The 17,800-nt window shown below is 35.4% G+C and overlaps 3 protein-coding genes across 3 annotated transcripts; 1 reads left to right on the forward strand and 2 right to left on the reverse strand.

The window, feature by feature from the left end:
- Window positions 1-1,619: 1,619 nt before the first annotated feature.
- On the reverse strand, window positions 1,620-6,149 carry LOC111447597. Its single transcript, XM_023086846.1, has 7 exons — window positions 5,600-6,149; window positions 5,088-5,228; window positions 4,634-4,999; window positions 4,263-4,505; window positions 3,962-4,054; window positions 2,231-2,431; window positions 1,620-2,137 (listed from the first exon to the last, which is right to left on the reverse strand). Exons 1-7 carry the CDS (start codon window positions 5,912-5,914, stop codon window positions 1,925-1,927), a joined length of 1,572 nt encoding a protein of 523 aa, XP_022942614.1. The 5' UTR covers window positions 5,915-6,149; the 3' UTR covers window positions 1,620-1,924.
- Window positions 6,150-7,203: 1,054 nt separating this feature from the next.
- LOC111446912 (zinc finger MYND domain-containing protein 15) lies at window positions 7,204-11,530 on the reverse strand. The gene is made up of 11 exons (XM_023085837.1): window positions 11,404-11,530; window positions 10,912-11,022; window positions 10,673-10,791; window positions 10,541-10,587; window positions 10,373-10,473; window positions 9,918-10,005; window positions 8,549-8,657; window positions 8,194-8,365; window positions 7,993-8,064; window positions 7,724-7,837; window positions 7,204-7,636 (listed from the first exon to the last, which is right to left on the reverse strand). The coding sequence occupies exons 1-11, from the start codon at window positions 11,503-11,505 to the stop codon at window positions 7,544-7,546; spliced, it is 1,128 nt and encodes a 375-aa protein (XP_022941605.1). The 5' UTR covers window positions 11,506-11,530; the 3' UTR covers window positions 7,204-7,543.
- Window positions 11,531-15,455: 3,925 nt separating this feature from the next.
- LOC111447299 (two-component response regulator ARR5-like) lies at window positions 15,456-16,664 on the forward strand. The gene is made up of 4 exons (XM_023086382.1): window positions 15,456-15,785; window positions 15,860-15,939; window positions 16,031-16,108; window positions 16,184-16,664. Exons 1-4 carry the CDS (start codon window positions 15,623-15,625, stop codon window positions 16,580-16,582), a joined length of 720 nt encoding a protein of 239 aa, XP_022942150.1. The 5' UTR covers window positions 15,456-15,622; the 3' UTR covers window positions 16,583-16,664.
- The last annotated feature ends 1,136 nt before the right edge of the window (window positions 16,665-17,800 follow it).

Raw genomic sequence — 17,800 nt, forward strand, 5'->3', positions numbered from 1 at the left:
TTCCCTTTCGTTTCAAAACGTAGAAATGTATAGAAATATTGGATAAAAAACAGTAACTAAACAACTTCTCATACAATATTCTAACAATTTTAGGAAAGATATTGGAAGTTTTGATAAAGCAAAGTCCTTTTGGTTGCTAGAAGTCCCATCTGAAACGGGATATGAACAATGTAAATTATTAGGAAAGAAGAGAATAGTAAAGGATTAACATTGATGAATGTTGAGGAAAGTATAGAATAGTGAAAGAGAGAAGCAGCCAAAGGCAAAGAAAGGAATATTAAGAAGTGGGGAATGATGTAAGCATATATACTTACAAAAGCAATAAAAAAAAACACAATGAAAAAGAAAGGGTCGAAAATAAGATTTGGGCATATCTTCATAGAATGAGTGACACAAAGCTGTAACTTTGGATGGGCATATGTTTTGTAAGGACCCCACTTTGTAGGGTTTGTCTGTGTAACCACACCCTCTCCCACCATTGGAGGACTTCCTTTTTCTCCACCATACACTTTCTATCTCAAAAAACACCTACTTTTGGAGAAAAGTGTTTCCAACAAGGCGTACTGTCATGGAGAATTTAAGTATCAGAACATGTGGAGTATTAAAAATGAATGAAATAAGAGACATAAATGAAAATGGGTCTTCAATATGGTGGGTCGCCCTCATTTATTGAATTCTTTTTGTTGTTTTTTTTGCTCATTTTTCATTTTCATCGCATTTACAATGTGGGTTTTGTTTTTAAAGATCATATCTAGACCCTACCCACCTCCTTCCTTCCCTGTGGACTTATCCCAAAAGAATCTAATTTCCTATTGACTTCTTCCTTTAACTTGTCTACTAAGGTGTTTTATAACGTGTCTACTAAGGTGTTTTATAACATGTCTACTAAGGTGTTGACAAAGTGAGATTTTGGGTGGTCGATGTCGTGGTCAAACCAAAGATGAGAGAGATTTGGGGTTAAGTTTTTCAACCTTGATGATCCTTAAAGTCACCGAAGTTAGGACAAAGGCAGGGAAATGGAGGGTGGTTGGAAGCCTCTCTGGTCTGGTTTGGTCTACTCGACAGTCAATAACTTTGTGTCTTTTTCCTTTTTATGAATGATTGAACAAAATTTCACTTATGAATCATTCCTCTTTCCATGCAATTTCTTGTCTTTAATCTTCCATTTCCCAGAACCCAACGTTTCAGACTATTCTATGGCTGGAAAAATCAAGCTTTCAGTGGGAATTTCCCAGAAAAATCAAATTATAAGATTGGTTGATGAATTGGGCTATTTGAAATTTTGTTCAAATTAAGTCTGCAAGGTACTTAAGGTGACGACGAGTGGTCAAATTTCCTGCACACGAACATGGTTGAATGTTCTTGCAAGTTGCTTTAGTCGTCTATTCAATATTAGGATGGCTGAACTGTGCAACCAACTCCAAATAGCGACCAATTAATGTGAACTTTGCTTCAAAATCGTGCAATTAGGAAGTTTAATCTAATAAAGTGGAAATTAAAGCAAAAAGAATTCGATTTGGATACGAAACCAAGATGTTTTGAACCTTGGAAAAAGGAAGTAAAAATCAAGGCAAGTTTCAAGTGGCTGCTGTGCCAAATACAGCAACATTCAAGACAAATGATGGGAACATTCACAAATTTGAAAGAGCAACAATCAAATTTCACTGGATGAATGGGCATAACATTCTGAGATTGTGTGAACCAGAAATGAATCAGCACCCAGTCTTTTAAATACCACAACATGTCTTCTAAAATTATGTACAAATACAGAGAATCTCCAGTGGGAAACTAGCTGCTGCAGATAAAAGAAGGTTTGAAACACTTTTCGTCCACGTACAATCTCAGACTTAGTTGCCATGGTTTATACAATCGTCGTAAAGAATTGAATCGATAGCCTTCGCCAACATGTAGGCCAAAGCCAGGCTTAACATCGAATGGGACGATCGTATGTAGGAGGCAGAGAGGGGCAATTTTCATTCATATTGGCGTAAGGTTTCAAGGTATTGTACTCAGGAAGTTCCATTTTGTACTCACCAAGAATCTGGCAAAAGGGAAGCTTATCACTTTCATTGTTGCACCAACTTGGCAGGTTTGTTTGGTTGTCCTCAAAAATCCTTAGCATATATGCATCCCGAATCTGCAGAACAGCCAAATTCAATGTTCAAAAATGCTATGGAAGAAGAGGCAAGATCATTAACTATGAAACATGTTCAAGAATTTTGAGTCATACAGTGAACTCTGTTACTTGAATGGAGCTGGATATAGGACCAAATACTCCAGCCTCCTTGTACATTGCAAGGATAAAGGCAACACATGTTGTAGATGTCCCATCACTGTAGACCCATTCATCTTGTTCCGGAATTGTAAGCAGTACGTCAAAAGGAATTCCTCGCTTTTCAGTCTCGACTAGAATGTCATGCAAGTCCAAATCCTAAAAGGAAAACAAGAAGTTTCATAATCTAAGTTATCATATACGAATGAGATGCTTTCATACAGAACTTTAGAGGACAACAAATGCTCTGTACATTTCTGAAATATGAAAAGAAAAACAGGTAAATTTGGAGGATTATTTTGTAAAAGTTCGGATGATAAATGAAGAACTAGAATAATCAGATAGAAATGTGAAGCTAAAACAGATTTCAGTCAAATTTTCATGATCCTTTGTGCTTTGTATCACCATGCATATGGATTTCCAAAGAGAACCCTAGAGAACAATATTGTGTTCTGCTTAAGGCATTTTTAGAAAAACATTTGTCCATCAACCATTAATCAAAGAAGTTCTCAAGCTTCAATAAGGTCTATCATGCACTGATCTATTTTTAAAATATTTCGAGCTGGTACCCACAATGTGATGAAGGGTATTCAAGCAGTTGAACAGAGTAGCATTCAGGATAATTTATTCCATGGTAGTTTAAATAGTAAATTTTATAGATAATTTATGCTTGATTGAGGATAGAGATAGGATGTGCAATGAATCCCTCGTCCCAAAAACTAAATGTCTAAACCACTAAGAAATTTTATTTTCATGTCAGAGCATAACTCTATAAATAAAGATATCTATTACCTTGCTACTTGCTTGAGATGAAGGTCAATCTATCACCCCCCACGTTTGTATTCTTTCCCCATCCTTCAGTTCATCTATGTGACTGTTTGACGCGACTTTTGATGTGTTTATAAATGATTACTAATGTTCCTCTAAAACATTAGCATTGTCTATCAGATTTTTTTAATGTGTTTTTTAACAATTAAATGCGTTTCAAAACTTTCAATTGTAAAAAATGGTACAAAAACTAGAAAAACAGATCAAAAGCACTTTTAAAATTTTTTTGTAGTATATCTCAATGGTTAAGGCATAAGTTTGAAGGTTCAAATCCCGATCCCACATTTGTTGTTCTCAAGAAAAAAAAAATACTTAATACATAAGTGCTTTAATTTAAAAGCCTTTAAAGGCATGTCAAACACATACTAAGAGTAAATAATTAACGTTCGAATATTGCAAAATAGAGCCACTTTCAAGCTATCCATAAAATAAGGGAATAGAGCCACTCTAATTACAAACAGTTCTCCTGATACATTTGCCTAATCCTCCCAGAACTCGTTCCCTCAAAATCCTTTACCCTTATAGTATTTAGATCGACTCTTATTGACCTTTACACCAACCCACCGTGGTCTTAAGTGCCTCATATTGATTGTGGGTTGTGAACAAGAATTAAATTCTATGAGATCCCTTTTTCCTCATTCTTAATAGCCAATGGAAGAGCAATCAACTATTAACTACCGTATCAAAGGTTTGAATAGTAGTAATAAAAGATGTTTAGTTTTCACTTCAATAGTGAAATTTTGTGGGGTAAAAAGGTTGGCATTCAATCCTAGAAAGTTTTCTACCTTTAAATTTGATGTGCTGAAAATGTTCTCGATCGTTTATTTGTCTACAGTTAATCTGTCAAGATTGCTGACATACCTCAGTTCCTAGCCGCTTGTTTAGAGCCTCATTCCACATGTTTGCAGCATATGCTGGCTGCAATCTAGTCCACATAGACATGACAGAAATAACCTGCAAATGAGAACTTGTCAGCAAGAAAAATTACACGAGAGGTCCTTCATACATGCATCGTCCTTAGATATGTATGTACATATTTATGCATACACACACATAACCAACAAATGCATTACTATAATATCCTCATCCATGTCCACTGAAACATGAATGAGCACATTTGCTACAACAGAAACATGACGGGGAAAAGAAAACCAAAACCTACCAAGTGAGCATCAAGAGGTGGAGGAAAGTTATCGGTTACGGTATCAATCCAGCTAAAAATCATGTTATGATAACCATATGGCTTCCCAGACATTCTTCGCGCATATTCCCATGCTGCAGTAGTGTTGAATTTTGCACGTATCTCTGGATGCAGCGGAAGCAAGGCTATTTGTGGATTAGAATTGTCCTTGAGTGCCAACTCCCACCACTCATCCCACGGAATCACCACAATAATTTCTTCACCCTATTAGACACATGAGAAAATTCCCCCCTTAAATTAAAAGCTCAAGCTTCATTTCTAATCCCCTAACTTGTTTTTTCATAGTCATATGCATTCGTTGAAATATAAACGGCCAAACGAAGCTTGCATACCTTCTCATTCTCATGTCCTGATTCACCAACCCAAAGATTACCCTGTTCATCCTTCAAGCAAACTGCTGTATGACCAGCAAAAGCACCTGTTACCCACTTTTCTAATGTCTCAAAGCCTCCCCACCGTCCACGGATTTTTGACACTGCTAAAAAATCACCAGAATGAACATCATCTGGATTAATAGTTGCTTGCCAAGGTTGGGATCGCTTTTCAAATGTAGCACCCATATGTTTTTTAAGAAAAGCTAAATTGGCATTTTCGCCCCATACGGAATTGGAAAACAGAGGCAACACATCTACCAAAGAGAGCATTGTTCCCATCATCCCAGACGGCATAAGAAAAACAGAAATCCCATGTTGCTTTACCTGCTCAAGTGTCATGTCATGGTTAGCAATGTGCAAGGCAACTACAAATTAGAGCATTAGATAACGAAACAAGAACACAAAAACATACATATTCCAACTCAGCAGGTTCTTCCCATGACCCAAAATTCAATGTATGCTCCCGTGCAGAGAAATAGTAATCCCACGTAATCCTGTAGGGTGTTGCAAAAACATATAGATCCATACAGGTCCAGCTGTGTGCTGCAGATGTCTATAAAATGGGGGGGAAAGGAATAAACAAAGAAATATATGTCATAATGTAGGTTCGCACGCTTATACATATCGTTAAATAGTCTAAATTCTATGGTAGATGACCACCCAAAAACTTGCTTGAGAATACTCTCTACAAACCACTAATGTAAACAACAAACGCACTCAATCTTCTACCCATGAATATAGAATTCGATTAATAATTCAACTAAAAACGTGGCCGAAGCATCAAAACGATAACAGTATTTGGTAACGACCTCCGTGCCAAGGCCAATGCAAGAAAATTGCATTCAACAATTTGAAGCTCAACCCAAACTCCCAGAAATTCTTTAAAAACAACATGGCAATCCATAAAGAACAAAAGGATCAAACCTTAAGACGGAGAAGACCGCCTCCCAAGCCTCTATCGCCTTCCGTAAAATCAATCCGAGCTTCGTTAGTGGAGAAGCACGCCCCTTTCCACTCAATTGTTCCATTACTGGGAGTCACAGACCCAACATAGGACGGCAACAAATCCACGGCGGAATGGAAATTATTAAGCACCGGCCACGATATCTGTCGAGGAAGAACCGGAAGCACATCGTTGGCCGTGAAGGGGAGGTTCATAGCCCGACCCAAATTCGCGCAGAAACGTAACGCTAAAGCGCAAAGAACCAATACCCATATTGTTGATCGTAAAGAAGACATGGGATTGGTATCTTGTGGAATCAGGTCGGGACCAAATTCGAAGCAAAATTTGGGATTGTAATTACAGAAAAGGGAAGCGAACCCTAGGGAGAATCGTGCATTAAGGAACAACCAGGATTAGGATTGGTTATGAAAATCCATGTGGAATGAGGTAAGAGAGAGCGGAATTTGGAGGAATTTGGAGGAATTCCTGTTCTATGGAGGGATCCGATCGACGAAGGGGTTGGTCAAGGGCAGGGAGAGAGGGCTTATCAACGACGTGGCGAGCGCGAAATACTCGAAATACAGTATTTGGTATACGCGAAATACGTGGGCAGTCTACAGGTATTTTCAAATTTTGATTTTTTAGTCTAAATTTAAGATATCTTATAATCTAAATTTAAGATGTCTTGTTTTAAGATTAGAAAACAAGATTAGATTTGGGGGAGCCTAATTTTTAATTTCTCTCACCTTTAAAAATATTTAATCAAAATACACCATACAAATGTTCAATCTTAATGGAAAATTTAAGGATTTGTTTTACCCTTCTTAAAGTTTATTGACTAAATAAACACTAATTTAAGCGTTCCTAAATCTATTAAATATTTTTCAAGTTTGGATACCACAGGGACAATTTCATCCACTAAATCTTTAATTAATCCAATTTTTAAATCAAGTTTTGAAGCTTTTATTTTTTGTTTCAAATTTTGCCTGCATTAAATTCAATTATTAGGGTAGGAGGGATTAAATCAATATGTTGGAGAATGAAAGTCCCACATTGGCTAAATTAGATTAGGGAATGATCATCTGTGGGCCTTTTGAGGAAGCAAGGTCATAAGAGCTTAAGCTCAAATAGATAATATCATCCCATTGTAGAGAATAAATCAAGGGTATGTTTGCCCCTGTATTAAAGTTCGTCCCTTTATTTTCATTGATCAATAGACATCGTGTTTTTTGTAAGAGAAAAAAAGAAGAAGAATATCGGAGATAATTATTAAGAATCTAAGCTAAAACAAAAACGAAAGTCAACCACGGACTGGAAATAGGTATTATATGGTTTTTTTTTTTTTTTTTATTGCCCAAACTACTGTTCATCAACTGTATACAAAAGGCTTTAATCCCAAGCTACTCTCATACCTCAAATCACATTCACCCAATCACAGAAATAGAAGCCAGTATAGATATCAAAGATGTTCATGAATGTCTACTTTCAAACAAACAGTGGCCATTCTTGAAACCAAAAGGCCAAAAGTTAGTTTCAATTAGACGGGTCAATGATTAAAGAAATGCTATCGAATAATAATATTATATACTATTAGTTAGTCCAGCATTTTAATAAGCGAATGAAATGATGCACAACGCTAGACTTTAGAGGCAGAATCATTGATCAAGTCTGTAAGCAACTACTCTTTGAACTTCAGAAAAAAAAAAAAAAAAAAAACTATCAATCTAGAAAACGGTCAATGATGCAGCCAGCACATGGCTGCTCAAATACCTAAGGCGGCAAAACCTTGAGATATATTGACAATGTAGACAAACTTAAAAAATCCTAGCAACCGTTTGATTTACCTAGTCAATCCTCTAGCGCAAGAGACATAGACCTGAGTTTGGAACAAGGTTGGCGGAGTAAAGCTGGTGCTTTTGGTCGATTCAAATACCGTACAGGAAGCAGTTTGAATAGCAAGGAAGAAACAGAGCAGTGTCTTCAATAGCTATTGGTTGCCGGAATGGATTTAATTGAATCTGCAAGGTGGTTGGATGTTTTGTGAAAACAAAAACAAATTGATAGTGATGCTCTTGGTGTTAAAAGAGGGGCAGCGGTGGACTTACCGGGAATGTAATGGGGTGGCCTATCACACTGCTCAAACAAGAAGCACCAAGATGGCAAGCTTCTTCACAGAAATCAGAAAAGATTGCTGGAACATTTATCTTCTTAATAAGTTCCTGTTACATTCATCCAAAGAGTAGAGTAAGATAATGAGTATAAGAAATAAGAAAATGCTCAATTTATACAGTTTTACTTCTAAGTCTAAATTTATATGCCTAAAACTACTACATGCAATAAATCATATGGTCGTTGGCCAAGAATGTCAACATACAATAGTAGGTAGCCAACTGGAATAGGCAGCAATTCCAGCATTTGGAGCAATGATTAAGTGAGGATGATAATTCTGTCCCGATAAAACAAGTAGTGAGCAGCAGCCGGAAGATCATGTAAGATGAAAAGTGAGCGTGAAAGAAATAACTGAAACACTAGAAGTTTGTTTTCTTTAGGGAGGGAGTTCGAGAAAGAAGCTAACTTCGGTAATGGCTTTGTAACAATCATGGTAAAGCCCTCTCCAAAGCTTCAACGTCAACCTTGGACGTTTATCAGAATATACATCCCTGTTGACGTCTTTGCTTGAATATTTGCAAACACAATCCATTTGTAGGCATTTAGCATAACTGGAAAGGTCAATGCTCTCACCATCCCTAGCAATCCCAAAGCACCAAGGAAAAATCAAGTGCCAGTTTTAAAAGATTTTCTGATATTGTAATTCATAATGTTTCATAATTGATAGTTAATAGCCAAAGACACAGTAAAGATGTGAGAAAAGGACTAGTGGTAAAGATTACTTATTTGAATCCATCCTGTCTTCAAGAAATACAACTTACATTTCTTCGGGAATTCTAGGCCCAACAAGCTCTATTTGTATTGTCACCCCGGGGAAAAGTGCAAGCAACTCAGCAAAGACAGAGAGCTGTAAGAGCTCCTTCTCAGGCCCTGATGGCATTGAGCCCAAAAAATGAAATTAAATATGAAATATAACAAGACTAATAGAAAGATATAATCGAACTTCATGATGTAGGTCTGTATGTCTGTTTGAGTCTCACTCAGTCGCATCGTTAAATAAAGTTTTTTTTAACTAGCAGAAAATATTCATAAAATATACACAAAATCATCGTGTAGAGAGAGAAAAAGTTCCAAAATTCCAGTGTCCTGCCAAGGTGGGAAACAACCAACATGCAATGGAATTATCAAAAAGGAAACAGCACTAATAATAAACTTTATCATGTGTTGCCATCCAATATATAGGATGGAAGTGCCATAATAATAAGTTTTAAGGCTAACAACAACAATAACATGACCTTGGAGATTTCAGCGAGGGTCAGAGAATCTCCAGGGAGCTCAGGACATGCATTTCAATCATTCTTAATTTCTATCAGAGCAAGGGAGCTTCAAGAAAAGGAATGTAGAGAGTTATTCGTTTACTTATAATTTTGTTTGAATGGATAAGAACCTCTCAACGAGAGTAAGTTTGTTTAGTCCACATACATCGCTAGTAGTTTGCAGGCGCTAATATTTTGGCACTGCAATATTAAATTTTTATTTCCAATTCTTGGTCTCCACTCTTTCTGTGGAAATTGGCAAAGAAATGCCCAGCAAGTACATTATCTTCTAACAAAAAGATGGGCTAATGATCAATTGGGGCACACTGAAGAAAGTATACATAGTATGTAAAGGAATGGTTCTCCAATGTTTAGTCCGGCAATACATAAGATCCCCAGTTTAATAAGGTCTGCAGCTTTCATCACTCCAGATACGTTATACATCCGAGAACCAGAAAACTAACATAAAAAATGGATTCACACAACAGCAAGCTGATCCTTTGAACACGATGTTCTGTAAAAAATACGCTCGAAAAGTTCCAACAGCAGAGGTTGCGTATACTTTACTTCAGTCATATCAAGAACTATTTTAAGTCAGTGCAAAAACATTTGGAACTCTATAACAAATTTGTACCCAATAAATTTCCTTCCAGTGATCAGACTAACCAACAGGAAAAATATTGATTTAAAAAAAAATGCATATAAGAAAAGTCTGTTTGTTGCAGTCAGTATCTTAGCATGAAAGAAGCATCTAATTAGATATCCAGTATGGTTACATAACCAGAGTTACATTCTATAGCTAGTATATCCAAATGAAAAATAAACATCCAAATAGGAGCCGGATGTCCAAAAAAAGCTTGGAGATAAATCATACCTAAATAGTGTATGCGTAATGTGTCACCAAATTCTGGAGTCAAGGGTTCCAAACCAGCAACTTCCATAGCATAACTTATTGTAAGTGGCTGAATTGAGAGATAGAGGGCACATAAATGTTCATCCTATGATGAATATCTTTAAATGAAATCAGAATTTCTTCAGGCAATCTATTTGAATTTCATGCCAATAGTTTGGACCAATTATTTTACAAATTTCGTTCTAAAAGAACTTTTTAGATAATGACAAGCCCACATATAGGGATGCTGGATACAAAAGTTTTTTTTTTTTTTTTTTTTTTTAGAATCCATACTAAACAGAATCTAGAATATTGAACGAGATGTAAATCTGAGAAGTCATATTAGGACCAAAGTTAAAACTTCATTATATTATGTGAGATTGATTATGAAGCTGAATAACTTGATTAGAGTCCAACCTTATCTAGTTGTAACATACCCAATGAAGAAGCAAAGCAGCAGGAGAGTGAAGGGGAATGCATCTCCAATCATAATAGTCCTTCCAACTGTGTAAACGTTTTGTAATTGGTGAAAGCGGTTCTGCATGTTCATTTGATTATTTCTAGAGGCCTTAACTTTACAGAACAGAGCTAGGAGAGAGATGTACCACTACATGGACAAGAGATTCGAGGTAGAACCCAACTATCATTTAATCTGCAAGTGAAATAGAAATGGCAGAAATAATTAATGGTGAATGTCAAAGGTCCGTCGACAAATAGAACAACTTGCAGATAAAGACCTTGAGTAATCATAGGATGTAGCAGCTTCTCCACAAGGACACTCGTATAACCACATTCCGACTTTGTGGATGTCCCTTTTGCTCAAGAATGAACACCTACTCACCTGCTTTTGACACAACTTAACAAAGACAACAGCAAAGGCAGTTCAACAAATTATGTTCAAAAGTAGAGTGTAAAATCAGTTTTATGGCCGAATATTTAGGGTAAAGGATGCAATATCCTAAGAAGATATTGATACCTGAACAGCCTCCTCGGAAAATGTGAAAGGAAACTCGTACAAGGCATCTATTCTCTTCATTTGTTGCTCAAACCTTTTGCATTCATCTTTATGATCATTCCAATGTTTAATCTATGAACAATTGTTAAATAAGATGATGGCTTACAAAATGAAAAGGTGCGACAGGATACGCCAAGTAACTTTACAGCTCCAGTGGCATTTCCTATCCTCCTCAGTAGCAATAGGCAAGTAGAATAACCTTGCAGCTGGTTATATTTGTCAGATTCAGAACACCGTGCTCGCAAGATGTTGAAACATAAATTAAAAGACATTCAAAGAGAAACACCAATTATCAACTATTTTAAGCTACACCTTAGAGGAACTCACTCAAATTTTGGTGAATTTCAAACTATCAAAGTTTCTACAATTCTACGATGTCGTATGAATCGTCTTAAAGCTTAAAACAGAACTCATATGTCAAAATTCAGAAAGGTTTGTAAACAGCAAAAGAACCTGGTGATCGGCTGAACAATAAGCAACAGCTCCGCAGCGACCACAGCGTCTAATCGCCGGGCCAATGCAACGACTTCCTCGTCCCTTGCCGGCACACTCCATTTTTTCCCGGTTCCAGATGAGTTCTTTCGCGCCTCGAATCGAATGATAGCACTGGAATTGGGCCTATTTGGGCCTCCTTCTTCTTCCATTCTAACTCGGATCTGTGTAAGTAACCGGTCCATTGGGGCAGTTCTCCTACAAAAACTTTCCAAATGAACCGCCAAACTTAAAAATAAAAATTATGTTAATTTTATTTCATTTTAATTTTTATAATTTTATTGATTAATTAAATAATAATAATAATCTTCACGCTAAAAAAAATCATGTGAAACAAACTTATAAAGTAAAATCAACCGAGACTACTTTTTTTTTTTTAATATAATATTAAAAATATATGTTACTATAATTTTTTTTGGAATTTTAAATATACAAAATTTTATAAATAAATAAATAAGAGTAAATCTATTAATGCAATATGTGAAAAAATATATAATAAAATATACTTTTCATACTTATCTTTAAGTTGTAACTCTATGCTTAATTATGATCATTATTATCATTATTTTTGGCAAACGATAATATATATATTTTTAAAATAAATAAAATAAAGTAGAGGGGGACATAATATTACCGGATGAAAGCAGCATGTACCAATTGGCATAGCTTTTTAAGCATGTGAATTTGCTGTAATTCAAAAGGTCGGATCTTTTTCTTTACCCAAATTATTTTAGCTTTGACTTAATCATCGTGTTTATATTTAATTTTCATATTAACTTGTTATCATTGGATAATCCTATTTCGGATAACATATTATGCCGGTGAATATATAATAAATATGTCCCAAAAATATTGTGTATTTAATTAATTTAATTTAAACTTTTAGATCTTAGAAAAAAAAATCATAGATAAACATAGAAAATATTCGTATCCCACCAAATCAAACATTTATTTAAAATTTAAATGAACCAATAATATATAAAAATTCCACCAAAAAATTAAATAAAAATAATTATTATTTTGATTTTATAATGACAAGACAGAAAAGAAGATAATGGGATTGGTGTGTTGTCGTGATCTAACAGATTGGATAATACAAAATTTCGAACAACAAAATCAATGGGAGTCCTCCAAAGATTGGGGCGCCACTTTTTTTTATTATTAAACCAACAAAACAATAATATTGTTTTTTTTTAATATTATATCTTGCTCTAATCTCTAAACTTTATATTTTTTTAAAATTAAATAACATTTTATACGAAAATTATAATAATAAAAGAGCATAAAAATGTCTATTATCGTGGAATATGGACCGCTTTAAAACCCTTAGACTTATAGTTGGAGCGAAAGGCATTGCTATAAAAGAAATATTAAAAAAAATAATAAAGAATATATATTTATTTCCTGTTTATCCTAAATTAAAAAGAATTATATTTTTTGTTTTGTATAAGGACCGTACAAAGGGGAAATAATGAGAAGAGGGGACATTATTGGGCTAATTTTATGATTAGGGAAATACGGTGAATAAATAAAATGTGAAATAAACGTGGCCATTGGTGATGGGGAGTGGGCCCATAATCTCAAACTTAGATCAAGATTCCATTTTGACTAAGCCCATTATGTTTTTTTTTTTTTTTTAAATTTAATTTTCCTGGGAATTGTAATTATTATAATCATCGTGTCGTGTTCTATGCTCTATGTGCCTTTGCCGTGTCCAAAGTGAACAAATATTTATGTTCTGTTTTTCTACTTCAAATGCTTTGCCATATCTAAGATTCTAATATCTGTATAAATATATTTTTTAATTCCAAATTAATGGAACACGTTACAGTCTACGTGGAAAATGAAAGAATATCTATAAAAAAAAAAAAAAATTTGTATTTTATTTTCCTTTTTTATGTTGGTTTGTAATTTTGTTTAAAATAATAGAATTGTCTTTTGGGACGTTGGGAAGCTCCATACAATAAATATAATTCCAAATAATAATAATAATAAACATGGTTCCGCCGTCTTTCTTTTTGTCTTGCCAGACGCATCAATTGCATCAAAATTAATTATTTACTACAAACAAAAATGTAAAAAAAAAATGTATATTTTTCATACAAATTCGAAAGATTTTAATTATAATGTAAAATGATATTAATTATCAAACTAATCTTCTAATTTAATTTAAACTTTTGCATTTAAGTAAATATAAAAACTTTTACCCTCATTAAATTTTCATTATTGTTTTGTAGTTCTTATAAATAAATTAAATGAAGTGTAAAATTTTAATTTAAAGTTTGAAGATTAGCAAGTATATACAACTAAATAATGATTTAACCGGTTGAATTTATTGTATAGTTTAAAAAATATTTTAACTGAGACAGTGAACTTGTCCGAAAGAGAGTAGAAGACATAAATTTAAGGAGGAAAAACAAATGTGCGGTTAGAAATATTAATGAATGAACGACGGGACTCAACCGACACTTAAGTTTGTCTATAAATTGTGAGTACTTGAGTAGTAGGTTAGCACTCTATCTACGACCGGTAGGTAATTCCTAGTGGACGAAGGTATTTAAATAATACAACTAAACACTTTAATATCTAACAACTTTATATACCCAATAATTTACAAACTCACTTTCTTTTCTTTTCTTCTTCATAAATATTTTTAATTCATTTCGAATATTAAATGAATGTACGCAAAAAATGACTACTTCGGTTATAAAATTATTTAACTAATTTTCATGTACCGACCAAGTTACAAACTAATTTCAATTCAAATAAATAAAATACTGCTCGTTCTTGTTAGAGAGATTTCCAGTTATATTCTTCATAAATTTGAAAATTTTATTTTATTTTTTATTTACTCGTAATCAAATATATATTATTTGAAATTCATCTAAAATTTGTAACAAATAAAACTCATATGGTCCCATTTGGATTTTATTTTACAGCTTGCAATCAATATTAGATACTATATCTGTTGGAGAGTGAAACGAAGCATTTTTTTATAAGAATACGAAAAATTATCCATAACAAATGGGTTTAAAATCGTGAAGCCAGCAATGATATGTAACAAGCTAAAGCGACACTAGGCTCAAAGGGAGGTGGATAGTGAAATCTCAGACTGGGTGACAGGGGAATGAATCATTATTTATAAGAAGGTTTGAACCTCTCCTTATCAGACGTGTTTTAAAATCGTGAGGCTGCAACGATACGTAACAGGCTACATCGGATAGTATCATTAGCGGGTTTTGTTCGGGACTTCCTCAACTTCATCTCAATAATGGTACGAAATAGAAAATAAGGGAAGACTGAACTGACTACGAGAAACCCCAAAGGCAAATCAATCTAGGGAAGGGAAGGCAAGGCAAGTCAAGTCGAGTACTTTTCTTCTCTTAATGTTTTTCTGTTTAATTTTCTTTTTTTAATTAATATTTAAGATGTCGTGGGTCCCACACTAGATTTCATTGGGACTCCTCCATATCTTCAAATTCTCTCTCTTTTTCTCTATTTACCCTTTTGACTTTTATGTTCCTTTGTTTTTTTAACTTTAGTTAAATGTAAAACAATGAGGTCGCCACGTGTCCCACATTCCGCAACTCTCGTCCACGACTATGTAAATTCCAACAAAATTTTCACCGCAGTAATTTGTGTTTGTTAATGACTCCGATTGGAGCAGAGCAGATGCTGTGTGTCTGGTCTGTTAGGGAACTGCTCGGTCATTTCTTCCCTTGGGATTTGACGGCGTCGTGTCGTCCTTGGTTGACCTCGGTCAACTCAATCAACCTACTTCGATTTGATTCCAACGCGGGTGCACGTAGTCCAATATGTTGACCAAAAAAACCCTTCTCGGTTAAAATCTCGTACACGATAACCACGAGTGGCGAGGAGGAGATATCGGGAAGATTGCGTTTATTTGGAGATCTGACCCAAGTGGATTTGAGAATCTCATCCTCCGTATCTTAAACGTTAGTTTAAAATCAAAAGGAAAGTGAAATAAAATATTAAAAAGAGCTGATTTGGGATTTCTCAGAGAAGGAGAGATTTGATTTCCCCGATAGGGACTTCTTAAGGACACAAACATACCGTCTTCTCCTCTGTTTTAACCCTCCCACTTCATAAACCGCTTTATATTACCCTCTTCCATCGCCCCTCCTCTCTTCAACCTTCATCAATTTCCCTCTCCCAATCCATGGCTAGAACCCCTGTTTTCTCCCGCCGCCGGAGGTCCGATCAAATTGACGCTCGAGATCGCTTCCCCACCTCTGATTCCGAAGTCCATGTTCTCGCCGTCGATGATAGCCTCGTCGACCGTAAAGTAATCGAGCGGCTCCTACGCCTCACCGCCTGCCGAGGTCAGTTCCTACCTTGTTATAATTTTGATTGTGTCTTGGGAAATTCACTTATGGGTTTTGATGGGTTCTTTCAGTTACTGCTGTGGATAGTGGAATCAGAGCTCTACAATATCTTGGGTTGCAAGATGAGACGAATTCCCAAGTGGGTTTTGATGTAAGTGATCCTGGAATTGTAAATTTGAAGTCTTTTTCTTATGGGTGTTCGTTTATGAACTTTTTGGGACATGGGTTTGTGAAAATAACAGAGCTTGAAGGTGGATATGATCATTACCGACTACTGTATGCCCGGAATGACAGGCTACGAATTGCTCAAGAAAATAAAGGTAAAATTTCTAGCTTTTGATTGAAATTCGAAGAAGGGAAGTGGGAAATGGAGTGTTAACCTAAGTGATGAACAGGAATCTTCAACTCTGCGAGAGATTCCGGTGGTGATTATGTCGTCGGAAAACGTGGTGGCGAGGATAGACAGGTGTTTGGAGGAAGGAGCAGAGGATTTCATAGTGAAGCCGGTGAAATTATCAGATGTGAAACGGCTCAGGGAATATATGGTGGGGGACGAAAAGACCGGAAGTGAAATAAATTGGATGAACAAAAGGACGGTACGAGAATCGTCGTGTGATGAAGCCTCATCATCACCGTCCATTTCATCCGATTCTTCTCCACCATCATCATCACCGTCCATTTCATCGGATTCTTCTCCATCGTCTTCATCACCGTCAGATTCGGTTCAATCCACGCCGTCCCCATCGGAGCCGTCTTCACCGACGTCCACCCAATCCGACGACGGCTCTAAATGAGAACATCAGCTCATCATCCCCAAACATCTTCCTCCTCTTTGTTAGTTTTAACGGTTATTAGTTTGAAATCCCAGTTTTGTCACCGTTAAGTGTTGGTGTTTTGGTTACCGCCGTTATTTACTAAACCGCAACGCATTGGGGTTGTCCGATCATTTCGGGGGACAAGGCATGAGCCGTGATGTACACAATTCATAGAGTTCAATCATATAAATATATATTAAAAAAAAAAAAAAAAAAAGAAAGATCTATGAATATTTTGTCATTTTGGGGATAATTTTCTTTGGAGTTATAAAATTGGTCAATTAATTAAAACATTACAGATAATATAATTCAATTGCTACTTTCTTTATGGTTAAGGCGTGGAAAAAAATGCATGAATTCAACGACAATAATAATAATAATTATAATAAATTCAAACAAAAAATCTAATTGAATAAAAAAAAAAGATTTTCATACAAAATATAGGTTGGTTATATGGTAATCAAGTTGATGAAAAAGAAAGTCCAGGTCGATTAATTTTTATAATATTTAAAAAAAGGAAAAAAAAAATAATAAAGTTGGTTATTTTTGTGGGCCTGGAAAAGTCATTGGATTCTTATGTTGTCAGGAGACATGAACCCAAGAGAGAGTCGAGGTTTAAAGGTTGTCGGTGTGTGTGTGGTCCTGAGATGAGATGGATGGGCCAACTATGTGGCCCATCGCCTATTTCATATTAGGATTTGCCTTTACAGATCGAAAATGGGCTTTTCCTTTTTTTTTATGGAAGGCCCATTAATAATCATGCCATTCACTTTCCCTGTTCTGAATTGCCTTTGCAATTATATCCACACTTTTCATTTATGGAAAATTTCTCCATTTTTTTTATTTTTTTTATTTTTTAAAAAGAACTTTTTTCTATATTCAAAGTGTATTGTTGATTAGGGCAGGCGGGCAGCATTTATAACGGTCAAAATCCTCGGGTAGTAAATATTGTCGTTTGGGTAGTGTTTTATTGATTAAGGACGGCGCGGCATTTGTAACCATCAAAACCCACAAAACCACCTTGAAACTTGTGGTTAACAAAGGGCAACTTCTCCTTAACAAATGCGTTTTAGAATTTGGAAGCGTTGGATCATGGGATGCGTTTACAATTGAGGCGATTTCACATTGCAATTTGAAGCTAATGGAGGAGTCGGTCAATGTGTGTATGCACGCCAATGAAGGGAAGCATGGAGGCAT

The sequence above is a fragment of the Cucurbita moschata genome, unplaced genomic scaffold (assembly GCF_002738365.1).
Source record: "Cucurbita moschata cultivar Rifu unplaced genomic scaffold, Cmos_1.0 Cmo_Scf00009, whole genome shotgun sequence".
NCBI lineage: Eukaryota > Viridiplantae > Streptophyta > Magnoliopsida > Cucurbitales > Cucurbitaceae > Cucurbita > Cucurbita moschata.